Source organism: Lemur catta, chromosome 22, assembly GCF_020740605.2.
Source record: "Lemur catta isolate mLemCat1 chromosome 22, mLemCat1.pri, whole genome shotgun sequence".
Classification (NCBI taxonomy): domain Eukaryota; kingdom Metazoa; phylum Chordata; class Mammalia; order Primates; family Lemuridae; genus Lemur; species Lemur catta.
Window position 1 is genome coordinate 22,084,657 of NC_059149.1, and position 18,551 is coordinate 22,103,207.

The 18,551-nt window shown below is 41.7% G+C and overlaps 1 protein-coding gene across 5 annotated transcripts in view; it reads left to right on the top strand.

Moving 5' to 3' along the window:
• XPO7 (exportin 7) overlaps positions 1–18,551 on the top strand; it is a 75,115-nt gene extending 56,564 nt beyond the window's left edge. For 4 of the 5 annotated variants that reach the window (XM_045535650.1, XM_045535652.1, XM_045535649.1 and 1 more), the window contains exons 13-28: positions 273–378; positions 2,410–2,545; positions 3,013–3,086; positions 4,237–4,317; positions 5,228–5,291; positions 5,657–5,765; positions 6,761–6,867; positions 9,027–9,115; positions 9,845–9,952; positions 10,925–11,007; positions 11,249–11,463; positions 11,673–11,811; positions 13,663–13,823; positions 15,085–15,183; positions 15,738–15,865; positions 16,840–18,416. In XM_045535650.1, the coding sequence (XP_045391606.1) occupies positions 273–378; positions 2,410–2,545; positions 3,013–3,086; positions 4,237–4,317; positions 5,228–5,291; positions 5,657–5,765; positions 6,761–6,867; positions 9,027–9,115; positions 9,845–9,952; positions 10,925–11,007; positions 11,249–11,463; positions 11,673–11,811; positions 13,663–13,823; positions 15,085–15,183; positions 15,738–15,865; positions 16,840–16,933 (1,793 nt within the window). In that variant the 3' untranslated portion in view covers positions 16,934–18,416. Of the gene's footprint in view, positions 1–272; positions 379–2,409; positions 2,546–3,012; positions 3,087–4,236; positions 4,318–5,227; positions 5,292–5,656; positions 5,766–6,760; positions 6,868–9,026; positions 9,116–9,844; positions 9,953–10,924; positions 11,008–11,248; positions 11,464–11,672; positions 11,812–13,662; positions 13,824–15,084; positions 15,184–15,737; positions 15,866–16,839 lie in introns of all 5 variants that reach the window. The other variant, XM_045535648.1, reaches the window with a different exon arrangement.

The following is an 18,551-nucleotide window of genomic DNA, read 5'->3' on the forward strand; positions in this document are numbered from 1 at the left end:
TCCTATCTGCAATGTGTGTTTTTAACTCTAAAGAAATACTGCAGTCTAAAAATAATAGCCTTGTCTGATACAGGAACATTGATTAGCTAATGAATTTCCCCCTTGGCGTCACCTTTACCAGAGCAGAGTAGTAGCTATCCTCCATAAAAAAAAAAAGTAAGACTTTATGGCTTTACCAAAGTGTTCTTAAGGTTTAAGGAAGCTCATAGTGCGGAATGTCTTCACGAAATTGTCACTGGAGGTGACACTGATGGGTCTTCCTCCTGCCGCAGGGAGGCTGACGTGGCTGGTTTACATTATCGGAGCGGTGATCGGTGGCCGGGTTTCTTTTGCCAGCACTGACGAGCAGGACGCTATGGATGGTGAGCTTGTCTGTCGGTAAGTGCTCCCACAGCAGCTCTCCGTTCCGCTTCTCTGACCACTCTCCCACCCCCTGTTCTGGTCCTCTTAATGCTTTTCTCCCCATTACAGAACACAGTCTTGGGAAACTGATTGGCCATGAAAACGAAGCCTTCAAGTCTTTTATAAGTACAGCAAGAACTCTGCCTATGATCCTTACTGAAAAAAACATTTTGGCAGTAATTCAGCAAGGAAATGATGGGTACAGAATTAGGAAAACTAAATTGGGGAGTAGCTGTTAGTTCTGTTTAAGGACAATATCTCAGAGTTAGTGAAACTTCTTTTACCATACCAAAAGAAGTCTAATAGGCAACTGTGGTTCTTCAGAGATCGCCAAAGATAGAATTACAGAGTTTCTATAGCCTTTCAAATCTCTTGGCCATAAACTTGTCCACCTACAGGATTTAAAGTTATCTTTTATCTGTGGAATTCTCATTTTATTAAAACCCTTTAAATGAGCATCAAAGCTTATTGAAAATTTATCTTTCTAAGTTGAAGGGGGGAGAAATGAAACATAGTCAGTGATTTCTAAAAATTTACCTAACAGCAATAAAAAGGCAGAATTTGTTAGTACTCTGAAATAGAGGTTCTCAAACTTTTTGATCTTAGGACTACTTTACCTTCTTAAAAAGTATTGAGGACTTCAAAGAGTATTTAGTTTCTTTAAAAATATATATTTATTTTAAAATAATAGCCCATTTCATGTTAACATAAATAATATATTTTTATCAAAAATAACTATTTTCCAAAAAAATTACTGAGTGACATTGTTTTACAGTTTTACAGGTCTCTTTAATGTCGGCATAACAGAAGTCGGCTGGATTCTTATGTTTGCTTCTGCATTCATTCTGTTGTGATATCACATCTTGTAGCCTCTGGGAAACCCTACATACTCTCATATGAGAATGCAAGTCCAAAAGGCAAAAGATGTTTTAGTATTATTATGAAAATGGTTTTGTGACCTTACAGAGAGCCACTACCTTAAACGGTTCTAAACTTTGAAGTGTTCTCCTTGGAACTGAATACATTTTAACATGATGCTTTAGGCTTTATTGGTTTCCACACACCTCAGTCTGTAATTCTCCTGTTCCAAAAACTCCCCATTTGTCTCTTTCTGCCACCATTTTGTTCATCAGATGCCCATTTGCCTTAGGAGCCTTAATCCTGACAGAAGTTTCCATGGCATTGTCCCACTTGCATTTTTTGAAGAGTTGAGCAAAATTGTAATAAGAATGAAATCTAATACCTTTCTGATTCTGCAGCCTGGTGTGACACTGCATGTGTCATAATATAAATTTAGTTTAGGCGATGTCTTGCATACTGGTTGTCAGCTTGCATGTAACAACACAGTGATCAAGTCTAATTTACTCATAATATGTCATAAATAGTTTGTTACCTATTCTCACACTATCAAAATGTCAAATGACTCACTGATAACATCATGCTCATTCAAGATTCACTCACTTGCATGCCAATATGCTTTCTTTGGGGGAGAGTGAGAGAGGGGACAGGGATGAAGTCACAGGCAGTGTATCTGCTGTTTGTCTCCGGAAATTTCACCTGCGTGTGAGCATCATCCTTCATGCATCTCCGTTCCTTTCGTGGCTCTGTGAGAGAAAAGATTGACAATTACTGGTCTAGCCCAGTCTCCTGCATTTATATATTAATAGATGAACTGGAATGCAGAAAATTCCTGTACCCAAGGTCTCACAGAAGTTTCAGGGAAGACCATTACCCCTCATGCCGGCATTTTTTAAAGCTGATTATGAGTTCTGACGCAATCTACAGTCTCAGTGGATAAACATCTAACCATTCATTCCTCAGCTGTGGTTTCTGTTGTGGAGCAAGAAGAATTTTGTTCCCTCACCAAAGTTTAGAACCTGCAGAGCATGCCTTTCAGATAGGATGGGTAAGGAGAACAGGCATATGCAACTATTTTGGGGTCCTTGGATTGTCTAGACTAATCCAGATGTCCTGCTGTTCAGAGAATCATTGCTCCTCTTCCTCTAGGGTGCTCCAGCTGATGAACCTAACAGATTCTCGCTTGGCGCAGGCGGGTAACGAGAAGCTAGAATTGGCCATGCTGAGCTTTTTTGAGCAATTTCGTAAGATCTACATTGGGGACCAGGTGCAGAAGTCCTCTAAGGTAACAGACTCTCAGATGGCTCCATTTAGCTCTCACTTGTCACTTGTGGGATTGCTGTTGGGGGAAATAGTTGATAGTAGATCACATAGCCTCCAGAGTTTAGGTATTGGGATAGTCCAAATGTTTTCTCTTAGTCTGTAGAATTCTGGGAGACTTGTCAAAGAATTGGGTTGGTTTCTCTAGTGCTCCATTTGTTTAACAAATAGTCAAAATGTTGTTCTCCCCTAAATTGGCAATTCCTAGTCTCCATACATGAATTAATATTTAGAACAGCGGAAGGGGTTGGGCAGTCATTTTATAACCTCAGGCTTGAAGGGGACCAGTAAGATAGCTCAACATCTATTCAATGTTTAGTAATACTTAGAAAGTAGCTCATCCCTTCAGTGAAGTCTTCCCCAGGATTGTAGTGTAGGAATGTGATTGTTCTAATTCATATTTCCTGGTTACTTTCTCTTCCTTAATACCAGCTGTACCGCCGACTCTCAGAAGTTCTGGGCTTGAATGATGAGACCATGGTCCTAAGCGTCTTCATAGGCAAAATGTAAGTGTTTCAGCTTGCCATCAGCAAGAGTCCCTTGCCATCCTGTTGCAACTGTAAAATGTGATCTTGGCATTGTGCTGCCAGTGCCTTGGTATTCCAGCATCGATCGTTTGCGTCAGAAAATTGTGCATTTGAGTGTGTGACAAGCTGTGCTTAGAGATATGGCCCGGCCCCAGAGCATTCCAGGCTTGTATAGGCAAGGATTTAATTTTGTTCTTACAGAACCTTCTCTTTAGCCTCTGTAATGACAGGTGAAACCCTGTCATGGCATTAGCAAAATGGACCTCCCTCCCCAGCAATTGGTGCTTGGTCTCTCACTCGACCGCCATGCCAGGGATGCCTGGAGCAGGCATTCACTCTTTGGTGCTGATTTCCACTAGTTCTGTCCCCCAGGAGGAGAGCCCCACTTTAAAAGATGCTTATCCCTCCCAGGAAGCATCACAGCCCTTAAGAGTTTTGTGTCTCCAACATCTAGTGCCATTTGAACTGTCTTCAAAGTTGGAGTTCCTAATTGGCCCCCACCTTTTTTTTAAGTTATACCCCTTAGGTTACATTTTCCTCTTTTTAGGAGCTCAATTTATCAAAGCACACACTAAGAGCCAAATATATTACCCAGGGCTGTGTGCAAAAGGACATTTTGCCTTCTTCCAACTATCCCAACCCTAAACACTCATATCCATGAGCTGGTTAATTAAGATGGAAAGAGCAAAGGGGGTCTAAAGGACTCTCCAGCCAAGAATCCAGAAGCAAGGGCTACTAGAATTCTGCAGCTGACAGTGGATGGTGCAGGTGCAGAATTGCATACGTCTGCATGTTATCACTGCCGCAGAAATCTCTTACCCTTGCTGCAGAAATCAGCCCTGGAGTGCCCCAGAATTCCAAGGGCCTGGGTATGGGCCAGTGTAGCTTTGGAACCAAGTAGTGAAGATTATCTGAAGGATAATTTTTCTAGTCAACCAAATGTAAGTACGGAGATTTCCTACCCTTTTTTTTTTTTTTTTTTTTTTTTTTTTGTGGTCGTGATGTCTGTGTATCAGTGGTGCAGATGTGTGGTGACTTTTGATGAATGACTTTCTTCTTCTCCTAGCCCTCAAGAAAACCAGGCAAATCAAAAGAGTCTCTTCCCTTTTTTTTTGTTTTTGTCCTCCAGTATCACCAACTTGAAGTACTGGGGCCGCTGTGAACCAATCACCTCCAAGACACTACAGCTCCTCAATGATCTCTCCATTGGATATCCTTTTCTAAGCTAGCTTCCGTGCACAGCACAAACTGTGGCAGGCCACAGTCTAGAAATCATAGCCTCCTGCTATTTCCACTTTAATTTAGCTTTAGTGTGTACTCGGGTATCTTCCATTTTCCTAGGAGTCAAAGGCAGTGCCCACACAGAATCCAGGAATAATTTTAAACTTCAAAAATGAGGTGAGACACCGACCCAATAGTTTACACATTTATCTCTGGCTATTCCTAAGGTCCAGAAATACATAATAGATGCATCTCATAGGTACACACTCTGTGTGGTCAAGGTTGTAGTATCTTAGTGATGACAAAGCCCTTCTTGGGTTGTTTGTCCTGTCAGCTAGCTGATTGGTAGAAACATCCTGATTCTAAGCTTCATGATAAAAGTAGTGGCTGTGCTTCCTCTTGACTTAAACTAGGTCTGCTACAAAGTTTTAATTGCTCTGGGACAGCTTTTCCCAACCAGGGATCCACAAGAGGAGTCAACCCTGTAAAATTATTGGTATGACTTTTTTTTCTCAGTTCTCCTGAAGATCGTACATAGCTAGTACCATTCTAAGTAGTAAAGTTGTTCATTCATTGTACACAGTGGATGCCTTAAGCAGAGCTTTAGGGCTTAATTCTTCCTTGGACTCCTGCTGAGAAAAGCTACCCTAGGATATTCATGATGCTTTGGGGAAACTTCTGGGTTTTATCTATTTTCTTACAGATAAGAGTTCTCTAACTGATCAGTTAAATGTTACTTAGAAGAGAACACATTTGTTCCTATCTGGCAGTGGTATACTCAAGTGGTTTAGAAAAATCAGATATTCGGGTAAGCTGTACTTTATCCTAGACAGTTTCCATCTGCCTTAAAGATTCTTAGTTTGCTTCACACTTTCCTTGACCTTCTTCTTTGTCTTTACGTACAGTAGTGTAAGGAAGCTGGTGAAGCTTAGTGCGGTACAGTTCATGCTGAACAATCACACGGTGAGTAACACTAGCCCCTCTTCCTGGGCCCCTCACCCCCATCACCCACACATTCACTTTCTCCACACGTAAAGGAGATGTTTAAATTGGGGTCCCGGTTACTGCTACGGCAAAGGTGGAAGTCAGGTGATGACATACTTACTGTCATCAGAGCTGGTCCAGATGATCTGCGTTATGGTGAAGTCACCTACTACTATTCACACTGCAGTAAATTAGTAGCAGGCAACAACAGTAAGCAAAACAAAACACCTTCAGATCCTTAGGAATGACCATATAGCCATTAGCTTGAAAGGGCTCAGTAATTCTCAAATTACTCCCTCTAACCATGTTTTTACCTTTTTAACTTGTTTTCTTTTTTTCAATAGAGCGAGCACTTTTCATTTTTGGGTATTAACAATCAGTCCAACTTGACAGACATGCGGTGTCGGACTACGTTCTACACAGCACTTGGGCGTCTCCTCATGGTGGATTTAGGTACTGCAATAAATCCTAGAGGCTCATGAAGTAATCTGGCACTGTTTAAATTTTGATTTGAGAACAGAAAACTAGATGCAGAGGAAGTCTTTTCTGTTGTTTCAACAGTAACAAAATCATCTGAAATGACAGTCTGATTTCACCGAGAACAGATCATGCTGTCATGATCCCTGTAACTGGACGAGAATAACAGCATGCCCCTGAAGTTTCTTCCAGTGTCCAGTTCTCTTTATGTTCCTTTAAAGTTCTCTTTATGTTCCTTATCTATAAAATAAGGGAATTGATCATTGAGATTCCTAAATGCATCTTGTTGGCCAGATAACTTCACCCCACATTGAGGTGCAAACCCACTTCAGACAGTCAGCAAAAACTTTTTGTTATCCAGTTCTCTAGCACATAGGAACCAGGAGGGCTTAATCCCTTTTGTAGCAATAGTGTTGATATTTTCAGTTTTAGATCAACTAATAACCGAAGCTCAGTGGTATCATTCTCATTTTGAGCTATTTATATTTAATCATACTAAAATGACATTATAAAACTTTTCTAAGTTCATCAAAGATTACTAAAAAAAAAAAAAGGAAAGTAAGTGTGAATGAGCCCTCCACAAGCACCTCTTTCAAGTTTGAATTTCATCTAGTTCTCAGACACCAGACATGCATGGTCCTTTCTGGACTGACTCTAATTCTCACTAAGGCAAAGTAAGTAAATAACATAGTATCTTAATACACACAGGAATCACTGATACTGCGGGTCAACATCAGAAAACTTAGGACATTCTCAGACTAGATGGTTTCTGTCATTTTCTAGTTTTAAAATTCTGTTTCTGTATATACATTTTATTAAATTGCTACTAAAACCTGTTGGGATGATAAAGGGACCCCCTCCCCTTGAATTACCTTTGGGTCGCCTCATCTTTCATCCCGTTTTATCTCCTGTGCGTACACAGCTTTGAATTCTTTGTGTTGGGGTCACAGCCTGGGTTGTTTTCCTTACAGGAGAGGATGAAGATCAGTATGAGCAGTTCATGCTGCCACTCACAGCAGCATTTGAGGCTGTGGCCCAGATGTTTAGCACTAACAGTTTCAACGAGCAAGAGGCAAAGGTGAGTCCTTCACCCACTGATTGATCAGCTGTTGGTTTAGGGCAGTCCCTGATAGAGCCGAGGTCAGCTAGCACGGCAGAAAATATTGAGTCCATAAACTATCCACTGCTTTAGCTTTCTACTTACTCTCTTGGATTCCTGGGATTTTGGAATTGAAGAACCATATAAACTATTGTTTTTATATTAAAGTATATTTTTAAGCAGTTCTTAGGATTTTTTTTGGTCTAAGTTTTGAAATGAATTAGGATAAAGTTGTTTATGGTTTTTGTATTGCCTTTTTAATCTGTTATATCTTTAATTATGGCCCTTTTCATTTTTAATACTGCTTATTAATGCTTTCAATCTCTGTCTAGATCAGTCCCTGCCAGAGACTTGTCAGTTTTATTAGTCTTTGCAAAAAACAAAACATTTATTGGCTTTGATTTAGGTCTTTTTAATGTATTTTCTGTTTCATTCATTTCTACTCTTACCTTTGTTTTCATGTATTTTCCTTGGAGTTAGTCTGTTGTTCTAACTTCTTAACTGTTTAGCTCTTCTTCTTTCCTAATATGATTATTTAAAACTATAAAAGTCCCTCTAGGTATAGTCTACAAGTCTGGGGCTTTTTTTTTTTAACTGTGGCAAAAAGACACAAAATTTACCATCTTAACCATTTTTACATGTACAGTTTAGTAATGTTAAGTATTTTTACATTGTGTGAAACATCTTCAGAATCTACAAATTTTAATATGTCACATCTTCATTATCATTCAGTTCTTTGTAATGTCTCATTTCCGTTGAGATTTCTTTGATGTGAGTCATTTAGAAGCCTTTTCAAATTTCCATATATATGGAATTTTAAGTTACTTTTAGTTCTTGATTTTCAGCTCTCAGAAGTGTCTTGATTGTTGCTTTCCTCATCTTTTTTACTTTATACATGCCCGCTCTCCTGACCTGTACAACTCTGCCAAAATCTAAAGACAACACTATGTTAATATTGGTAGGACTTTTTGCCGTGTTCCTAAGGGCACTGAGGCTGAATGGTAGAACCACCAGATAGCCAGGGGTATCACCAGAAAAAATGCCAGGCTTTACCTGACATTCCAGTGTTCTCCTTTTCATCTTTAGAAAGCCTCTTAGTTTTCCCTCTGCAAATCAGCGGGTAGTCAGAGAGCAACACCACTTTGTCCAACGCTGTCCCTCTGTCCCACACTGTTTGTGTGTTGGGGTCTGAGATGGGTACTATTCAAATCTGGGGTTAGTGTGGAACATATCAGTAACTTAGGCTAGAATACCAACCAATATCAAGGACTTAGGGTGAATTTATATGCTTTCTGTATATCCCAGTTTGATAATCAGTGAATATCAGCCATTTCCCCGTAAAATATTAGTCCCATACAAGGCAAGTAAAATTAACCAAAGGTACCATTTTGGCAATGGACTACAACCATCACCCACATCTTTGTCATATCCCATGGCTGGATTTTAAAAGCAGTCTTATTGCTCAGGGCCCCAAGTAAAAGTTCTATTGAGAAAGAGAGTATTACATTTAGAGTCTTAGTACTATGTATAAATCCTAATCTGGGCCCTTCTACCACCTATTAGCATGAATTTGGGCAAGTTATTTGGCCTCTTTGAGGACTTAGTCTCTTTTTCTGTAAAATGAGAGCACAGTACTTTATAGCTCCAACATTGAACAGGTCAGTCTTATTTCCTGACAGCCCAACCAGGGGGACAGGTACCATGGAGACTCCCCTTTGTCTTCCTCTTGGCAGGATTTGCATTTCAGTTCCTTGGGGCTACAGACTATTAGGATATATATGGCTTTTCTATGTCTTCTTGTATGGGCTTTTTTGCTTTTCCACTTCGTTTTTTGCCCCCCAGATGTGCTCAGAGCTTTTCTAGATTTATTACTTTAATATCTTAAAAGCTTGTCAGCTTCAATTTTTGCTATGATGGGCCAGGAATCATCCTATTTTCTTAGTATAACAAGCTTCCAAAACTAATTTTCCAAGTGAAAAGCTTCCATTTTAACATGGAAGAGATTGATTCAGGATATTTGGGAAAGAGTATTTGTTGAACTGCGGGAGGAAGAATTTGATTACAGATGTGTGAAATCCCCATGAGATGGTTATAGGTTTGGTTTTTCTTCTGTTTTAATATATTTTTGCCCTCTACAGCGAACTCTAGTTGGCCTAGTGAGAGACCTGAGAGGAATAGCTTTCGCCTTCAATGCCAAGACCAGCTTCATGATGCTCTTTGAATGGATGTATCCTAACTCAAGCTAGGAGCACACCACAGCAGGCCTTACCTGGGGTGTGATTGGTGGTAAAGTCGTAAAGCGGGTAGAGCGGAGGGCAGGAAGGTGTGATGAGGCAAAGAAGATGGAGAGTTACCCGTGTCCTGTGGTCTGACACGTGCCATTCCACAATGGTCTGATGGCATAATGTTGTCTGAGATTAGGACATGAATGAGGTAGTTTCCCAGTTCCTCTTTTGGGTCCCAGATATAAATACCTGTGGAACTACATACCACTGTGGAACTGTTGATGTTGCTACACTTAGAAAAGAGAGACATTTCAATCTACTAAAATATAGCAGTTTTTAGGAATTAGGAAGTCTAACTTTACTGACTTCATAACCTTGTACAGACCATTTTAAATCCAAGTGCCTCTATTTCTCCAGAAGATACATAAAGGGAATAGCTGATCCCTGTCATATCGTAGAAGTGGTAAAGGGATAAATAACTATGAAATACATTGTGCTCTTCAGAAGAAAGGTGCTATGTAAATTAAAATGTATTACTAGATGCCTTTTACAGGTTAGAGGACACAGAGTCACTTTAGCATCTTCTGGTTAGAAAGACTCTAAGATGCAAGGAAGAGACAGGAAATTGGAGAAATGTAATTTGACAGTTTTGTGCTTACCTAATGCTGAGAAACTTTTAAATTCTGTACCTTTCTGGATTCAGAAATCCTTCCTTAGCTTCTCATTTACAGATATCCATCCTACATGCCAATTCTCCAACGGGCAATTGAGCTCTGGTACCATGATCCAGCCTGTACCACACCAGTGCTCAAGCTGATGGCTGAGTTAGTTCACAACAGGTAAGCAGGAGGCAAACCTTTACGGGGCGCAGCTGCCCTTTTATCTGAGAAAGCCCTGAGGATTTGCTTTATCTAATGCTTTAGGCAGATTGTGGGAAATAATAAGGTTCATGGCTATCAAAATTTGAAAACTTCTAAAAGTCTATGTGGGTGTGTTTTTGTTTGTTTGAAAGAAGGATATTCCCAGCCACACAAAGCCATAGCTGACTGAAGAAAACAAATCACTTTAAAAAGAGTTTCAAGGCCAGGTACGGTGGCTCACGCCTATAATTCTAAGCTACTTGGGAGGCTGAGGCAGGAGGATCACTAGAGCCCAGGAGTTTGAGGTTGCTGTGAGCTAGGCTGACGCCACGGCACTCACTCTAGCCCAGGCAACACAGCGAGACTCTGTCTCAAAAAAAAAAAAAAAAAAAGGTAGAGCAGACAAAAGAAGAAGAGGTGTTCTTATCTAATGAACACTCAGGAGCTCAAAGCTAGGGTTGTTACAGATCTTTTCCTTCTCCACCTGGCTTCTGTGATAGCCTTCCAAGTCCCTTTGCATCTTTTCTTTTTATAAAGTGGCAACAATGCTTGTACCCCTCCGGTAGTTGCCACTGAAGCCATAAAGGTAAGTGTAGAGTAATGCCTGAAGGGCAGTGAGTGAGTACCAAGAAGTGACTGGTAGAAGCTATATTTTAATCAAATAAAATTGCGAGTTTTAAAAGTAATTTTATCTGCTGCCACAATTTTTTTTTTTTGCTTCTTTTAAATGTTTTCCATTTGAGCAGCAGAACTTGAATCTAGAATGTTGGTCTTCAAGATATAAGCTACATAGTATGGGTTAAATATCTGTAACTTGGTTATTCTCACATTATGATAGGCAATCTGCATATCTTACTGCACAGTCACCCAGGGTACTCAGATGAGAGCCTGATACCCTAGTCTTCCAAGAAAACACCTCTGACTTTTTCTCCTCCTGTGCTCTCTGCTCAGATCGCAGCGACTCCAGTTTGATGTCTCTTCTCCCAATGGCATTTTACTTTTCCGAGAAACCAGCAAGATGATAACAATGTATGGTAAGTGCTTCAGAGGGTCATACCCCTGGAAGTGAATTTCAGCTCAGTCACCACACTGTAAGCAGTGTGGGGGTCTTTGGCTAGCCCTGGCGACAGCCAGGACAGCATTCCCCGGGCATGCCGTGTTCCTCATACGTGTGTGTCAGTGTGCCAGCTGTCACCACAGGCCTTTGTATACCTTTGGAATAGGAAGGCTGAGTCGACTCCAATATGGTTGAATAAACAATATGTGTCTACTCAGGCAATCGTATCCTGACACTAGGAGAGGTCCCAAAGGATCAGGTCTATGCCCTGAAGCTCAAGGGCATCTCCATCTGCTTCTCCATGCTGAAGGCTGCCCTCAGTGGGAGTTACGTCAATTTCGGAGTCTTCCGTCTCTATGGGGATGATGCCCTGGACAACGCCCTACAGACCTTCATCAAGCTGCTTCTCTCTATTCCCCACAGTGACCTCCTGGTAAGCCTGGAGCTTTGTTGACAGCGTCTTGCCCCTTAGCATTCAGTTTTTTTCACCCAAGACCATGATTGAATATTTCTCTTAAACTATAACCTATCTCCTTTCTACTGTAACTCTTTTGTTTTCCAATTTTATTTAAGATCTTCTCCCTTCACGCTGAAGTGCACAAAGCCTAAGAAGCTGACTTTCTTCCTCCTCCTCTCCCACAGGATTACCCCAAGCTCAGCCAATCTTATTATTCACTACTGGAAGTCCTGACCCAGGACCACATGAACTTTATTGCAAGCCTGGAACCTCATGTCATCATGTATATTCTCTCTTCCATTTCTGAAGGACTTACTGCACTTGGTAAGCACCTGGGTGGGTTGGTTAGTTGGCTTTTACCCACTTAACAGAAGAGAAGAATCTTGCTCCAGTGTCCAAAAGGATTACTGCCTGGGGAGTTGCCACTAACAACAGAGTACGTAATTCGTAGTACTTTTTCATCCAGCAAGTCCTTACTGATTCCCGCCTAAGTACCAGGCACTGTGCAGGGCACTAAGGGTACAGTAATTGACAACACAGAGTCCCTGTCCTTAAGGAGCTTTTTTATCTGGTGGATGAAACAGACACATGAACAGACTACTGCCTGTTTACCATGGTTACACTTACGTGCTACCACGGGGATGAATGCCAAGTGCTACACGGCCCTCGGGAAGAATATCTGAACTCCTGGTACTGAGGACATGGGATCAAGGAAGACTGGCTGGAAGACCTAGCATCAAAGTGTAACCCTAAAATCTGGATAGTTGTTACCCAGGTTAGCAGGGGAGGATTCCTAGCAGCAGGGGCAGCAAAGACTAGCACCTGTGGGCAAGAAGGGACCAGGAACTCCAGATGGCTGGCACACAAGCACAGAAGAGTTAGGCATGAACTGGAGCTCTGGAGATAAGTATTAGCCACTGTGAGGATCGTGAGGGCCGGTACCCCGAGGCAGGGTGTTTCGACTCTACCCTGAGGCAGTGGGAAGCTGTGGGAAGATTTTTCACAGCTAGCGCCTTAAGTTTTTTCATTCTAGTTCATATGGTTCCTGTCAACCATTCTGTTTCTAGGCTGCCTTCTAGCAGTCTTAACAGGTATGCGTGTTGAGACAATAAAACATATTTTTATATTAGGCCGAGCAAAACATAAATAAAAAGATTAAATCAACTGCAGAATAATCATGACATAATGCAAATGCACGTAGACTCCAAAAGTCATTTTGGATCATCTACTCTGGTGAATTATCCCTGCCTCTGTGCCACACTTCATTAATGCACATTTATTTCCATCAAGCTGCATAGCCGTGTCTGGTACAATCCAGTCATAGCACCAGACCTTGCTCTGGGAGGCTATTTTATGTCGTCTTGAAAATAAAGGGACTTTTGCGTAAGCTGTCAGTCCCATAGAAATCAGAGAAGTGTTCATCCCTTGATGCTGTGGTCTCACTTCGTGTTTACAGAGGAAACACTGCAGGTGGTGCGGCAGTGTTCCATTTGTGAAATGCACATAGACAAATCTGTGGCTCCCTCGGAGATGCTTTGGAGATAAACAAAAACATTACACCCCATTCTAGCAATTGTAGGTGTGTATAAGCCATATGAAGCTGGGTTTAATGATATCTCTCAGGTAATGCAGAGCATATAGGCTCACAGCTCACACTTGTGGATTCTAATCACAACTCTGCAATTATTATCAGCGTGATCTTTAGGCAAGTCACATAATCTCTCCAAACCCTAGTTTCCTCATGTGTAAAACGGAATGCCTCCTTCCCGGAGTTCTTGAGAGGATAAATTAGAGATAATATCTATAAAGTGCTTAGCATAATGTCTGCCACAAAAGAAGTACTTGCTGAACGTAAACTATTTGTTAGTTTTTGTGAAGCAGAAGACATCCATCCATAACACATTGAGCCAGTAATTTCAGTATTATTTTTTTGTATTTATTTTGCATTTATTATACCTACTCACTTTCAAACTTAGAAATTGGGCCTTGCTGTATAATGAGGGTAAGAGATGAACTGGAAGATTCTGAGTGGTGGCCCTGGCTGAAATGGCCACAGTTCCCGGTCTGACCAGGTACTTCTATGGGATCTGAGCTAAGGGTAATCCATGTTTGCCCAGGTCCCCATTGGCAACTCAGTGTGCCTGCTCCATCCCACCCTGCCACTCTTCCTTGCAGACACCATGGTATGCACAGGCTGCTGCTCCTGCCTGGACCACATTGTGACATACCTCTTCAAGCAGCTGTCACGGAGCACCAAGAAGAGGGCGACACCCCTGAATCAGGAGAGTGACCGCTTTCTGCATATTATGCAACAGCATCCAGAGATGATCCAGCAGGTAAGGAAGTGGAGGGTTAGGAGGCAGTGACAGGGTGGCCCACAGTGGAGGAACCTCTGCAAGAGAGGGGAGGCCACACAAGATAATGAACGTGACTAACATCAGGTTCACACTGCTGAGATCAAGTTTTTGTCTTAAACTTGCAGTGAAGGCCAGGCATGGTGGCACATGCCTGTAATCCCAGCACTTTGGGAGGCCAAGGCGGGAGGGTTGCTTGAGGCAAGGAATTTGAGACTAGCCTGAGCAACACAGCAAGACCCCATTTCCAAAAAATTTTTACATTAGACACACACAGTGGCGTGGACCTACCAAGCTACTTAGGAGGCTGAAGTGGGAGGATAATTTGAGCCCAGGAATTCAAGACTGCAGTGAGCTGATTGTGCTCCTGCATTCTAACCTGGACAACACAGAGAGAGAGATCTCGTCTCTTTAAAAAAATTGCACTGGATTGTGAGTTTACTGAGTAATCATTGGATATAGAAAATTAGAAAAAATCAAGATCTGAATTGTTGTTCTGAATGTCAGGCCAACCCCTATTCCCTGGGCCTATCTCATGAGCACTGTCTTCCTCCTGTGTAAATTACTTTGCTCACCCATTGCTGTAAATGGAACATGAGTTAGCAGTATCCAGCCTTCTTATAGCTTATTTTCTCACTTGCAAAATGGGAACAAGAATGCAGGACAGAAAAAATTAAGTGACCACAGAGATAGACCATATGCTCGCCCTTATTTTATTTGTACGGAACAAAAATAAGACTTTAAGCAACTTGCAAAAATACAAGTGGAGTTACTAGATAAAAATAGGTAAGGAAGTGGGATCAGCAGAACTACTGAGTTAGCCCATAGTATTTTAGCCAATCTCACCTTTGTCCATATTGTTCTCTATAAGAAGCAGTGAAATAATTTATAACCCCATCACATCTACTCCTCTGGGACCAGTACCTGGCAGGGATAGTGCATGGTATTTTGCCTACTTTAATTTTGTCTGCCTGACCCCATCCCATTGCCCACAAGTCTGAGTGAACTGGGAAGGTCCATTTGTAAATGAAATTATCAAACCAATTTAAAGAACAGGAAAAGAAATATCTTAGAAGAAAAGCTTACTTTGAAATAGAAGACGAAAATGAAGCTTCACAAAATATTTGTCTGGTTTACCCTACACAGAAAAGGCCTTCAACCTAATACACTCCTCTCTTTGGAGTCCGTCATTTTGTCTCGGTTGCCATACACTAGGTCACTGACTCAGATTCTCCATTTTCAGATGCTGTCCACGGTGCTGAACATCATCATCTTTGAAGACTGTAGGAACCAGTGGTCGATGTCCCGACCGCTACTTGGCTTGATACTACTTAATGAAAAGGTAGGAGAGCCAGCTCCCTGACACCAAGCCAGAAGAAATGGTAGGCATGCACTTGGCTATCACTTTCCAGGCACCGTGAGAAATGCACATAGAAACACCCCAGGATGGCAGAACAGAGAAAATGGGCCCCTTACTGAGCATGTCCTATACATGCTGTGACCATCATGTAATCACTTGATGTTGGACGTCAGCACATGTGGCAGTTCAGGGAGACAAAGGATAAAAGTTGAGGAAGTGTTTTCCTCTAGGTAGTAAGAGAAATCATTTAACAGGAAAGAATGTACCTGGGTATCAAAGTATTTACGACCTAAGTTCTAGTTCCAGCTCTGCCATAAGCCAAGTCTTGAGATTCTTATAAAAGAAGGGTCCCTTAAAGTACTTTATAAATTAAAAATTCTTGGTCCTGTAAGACCGGAATTTTTTTTTTTAAGTATCCAGTTTTAGTAGATATTCCATTCCTTCTGGGAAAAGAACATTCTTCAACTCTCCAGTGACAGAGGGCTAATCTGCCTTCCCCTGTTCTCTTACCATCTATTTCACTCCTTGCCCCACAGTATTTTTCTGACCTAAGGAACAGTATCGTGAACAGCCAGCCACCAGAGAAGCAGCAGGCTATGCATCTGTGTTTCGAAAACCTGATGGAAGGTATTGAGCGAAATCTTCTTACGAAAAACAGAGACAGGTGAGTCTAGAGGGCCCTGCCAAGGAAACGTGGGTGACTGTTATTTTTCAAGTCATTGAAAGAAGAGTGATTCCTTAAAGTCTTGGTGTATCCATGTTTAGAGGCCACATAGAGCAGCGCTGTCTGACAGAAGAGCAGGCCACGTTTAAAAAAGTTGAAAGAAAGAGGCAAAATTCATGTTATCAATATATTTTATTTAACCCAGTGTATCTAAAATACGTCAATGTATAATCAATATTTAAAAATTGAGAATTCTAACATTCTTTTTGCTGCACTGTCTTCAAAATCCTGTGTATTTTACATTTAACAGTATATCTCAATTCATGTGTTAAATTTTCGTCAGAAATACTTGAACTGTATTTAGATTTCATAAATTTACAGTTGACAAAGCAGATTCCCATACCCAGCTTGTTCCAAACATACTTATAAGTTTTCCAATAACTAAATTGAATATCTGGGTTTTTAAATTTTTATTTAATTTAAAATTGATTAAGGTGCAATTGGGGAGCGAATTTTAAATTTCATTCAGTTCGTTTCCACAGTCACACTGGCCACAGTTCAATGCCATGTGTGGTTGGTGGCTACCATCCTGGACAGCACAGCTCTATACTACTGGTCTCCTGGCATTGAGAAATGAGACAGCTTCATTCTCTTACTGCCCTCACTTTGTGAGGGTTACTTCCCACCCATTAGTGAGATTTCTTTTGTGCTGCCGTGAGCCCGACACGGACCACAGGGCCCCGGATTTGACCAGATCTGTAGGCCTGCCCTGAAGTTGCCAGGTAGAAAGGGGGAGCAGAACTAAGCCAAGTTTCCCGTTGAGTCTCAAGACTGAGGTTAACTGACCTTAGAAACAGAACCCATCAATGCATATGTTCTGCTTCCCAGTGGCTACTTCCCTGCTAAAAAACATTTTAGGCAAAAACCTTTCCCTTCCACCCTCCTCCCCCAACCCACATGCATCCTCTCTGCAGGTTCACCCAGAACCTGTCAGCATTCCGTCGAGAAGTCAACGACTCGATGAAGAATTCCACTTATGGCGTGAATAGCAATGACATGATGAGCTGACACCTCCTTGGACTCTACCTGTACAGAGCAGCGTCCCTTTGGTTTGGCCCAGGGGGATGAACAATTGCAAGGGGGAGGGCCTGGCTGATCTTGGCTCCTTCCTCCAGGGGTGTGGGGCAAATGGCAAAGGTCAACTAGCTACTTCCCCAGGGAATAGGGGTGTGAGTGCACTCACTAGAGGGCAGGGCGCTGCTGGTTCCTGGGGACTGGGTAGGAAGGGTGGTGGGAGGAGATAGAGTCACAAACGTCTGAGACTCCAGCCCCCTCCTCCTGGGGCCACCCGAGGGGGAAGAACCCCCAGTGTCCTGCCACAACCTGCCTTGTATAAACATGTACATTTTTTCATAACATTTTGAACAAGGTTTATATTGACTCAAGTTTAAAAACAAAAAGTGTGACTGAAAAATTTTTACAGAGTCTAGTGCACCAATGCTGATGTGAGGGGTTGTGTATGCGAGTGAGGAAAACGTGTATTCTGTGGCCTGAAGCTTTACTGGACAAGGATGTGTGAGAGTGCAGAGATATATTTAGTGACACAGTATAGAGGCAAAAAAAGTAAAAATCCCAAATGTATATTTTTTCTTATTGCCCTTTCCTCACCCCAAAATGATCACTTCCTGTTACTGTATTAACCCTTGTTATTAGGAACTCTAAGCCATGCCAGAGCACCACCCTCCCCCCATAACCGTAGACGCTGCCCTAGGTCCCTGGCCTCTTGCAGTGACAAGTAACTCCAGCTAAAAGTGTTTGGTGTTCTTATCTCCATCCTTTTCCCACTTTGCTTACCCTCATCCTCAGACAGATGCCTCTTGCTTTTAAAAGTTGGATTTAACTATGTGTTGCAGGGTTTTTGGTCTCTGCAGAGACCAGAGAGAAGGAAATGAGCCAGTTGCTCTCCTGTTGCGCAATCTGGATGAGTCCACCAGAGGCCCAGCTGCGTGTGGCCAATAACTTTTAGTCTTCCCCAGCCCTCGAGGCAGTGTGTGTGGCTGTGTGCGTGTGGATATTTATATATGTACCCTGCACTCATGAATGTATGAACTGGAGGAATTTACTACAGTGGAGGGTTCTTAATAACAAGGTCTACCTAGCATGAAGTATTTAACATTCTCCCACCCCTTTAAAAAAATATACATTTTTATAAAATGAAAACCATAATAAATGTTTTGAATATTAAAAAAATTAACCTACAGAGGAAAATTAATGGAGAAAGCTATTTGCCTTGTACTTTTTCCACAATTGCTGCTAGTTGTACACATCTCTAGTTCAGCTCTTGCCCACGGGACACTCATCAATTAGGTTTTATTTTTATTTCTCTCCTCTACCCCCAGAAACAAGCCTGTTAATTTTTTTTCCTTCTCCTCTGGCGACTGTGTGGTGGATCCTTTCTTGCGTGATCAGGTTGCGGATAGACTTGTAAGGGTGTTTGCTGCATACAGTGTAAGCATTGTGACCGCCAATAAACTTCAATGGTTTCTACTGACCTGGTTTCAGCCATCAAGTCTAGTGTGTGTCCAGGGCCATGTCTCTCTAAACACATGAAGATCTGTGAAACGTGTATTCTTAAGAGCCAGTGGATGACAGGGGCCCCTCAACCTGATAAAATTGTTTCTCACTG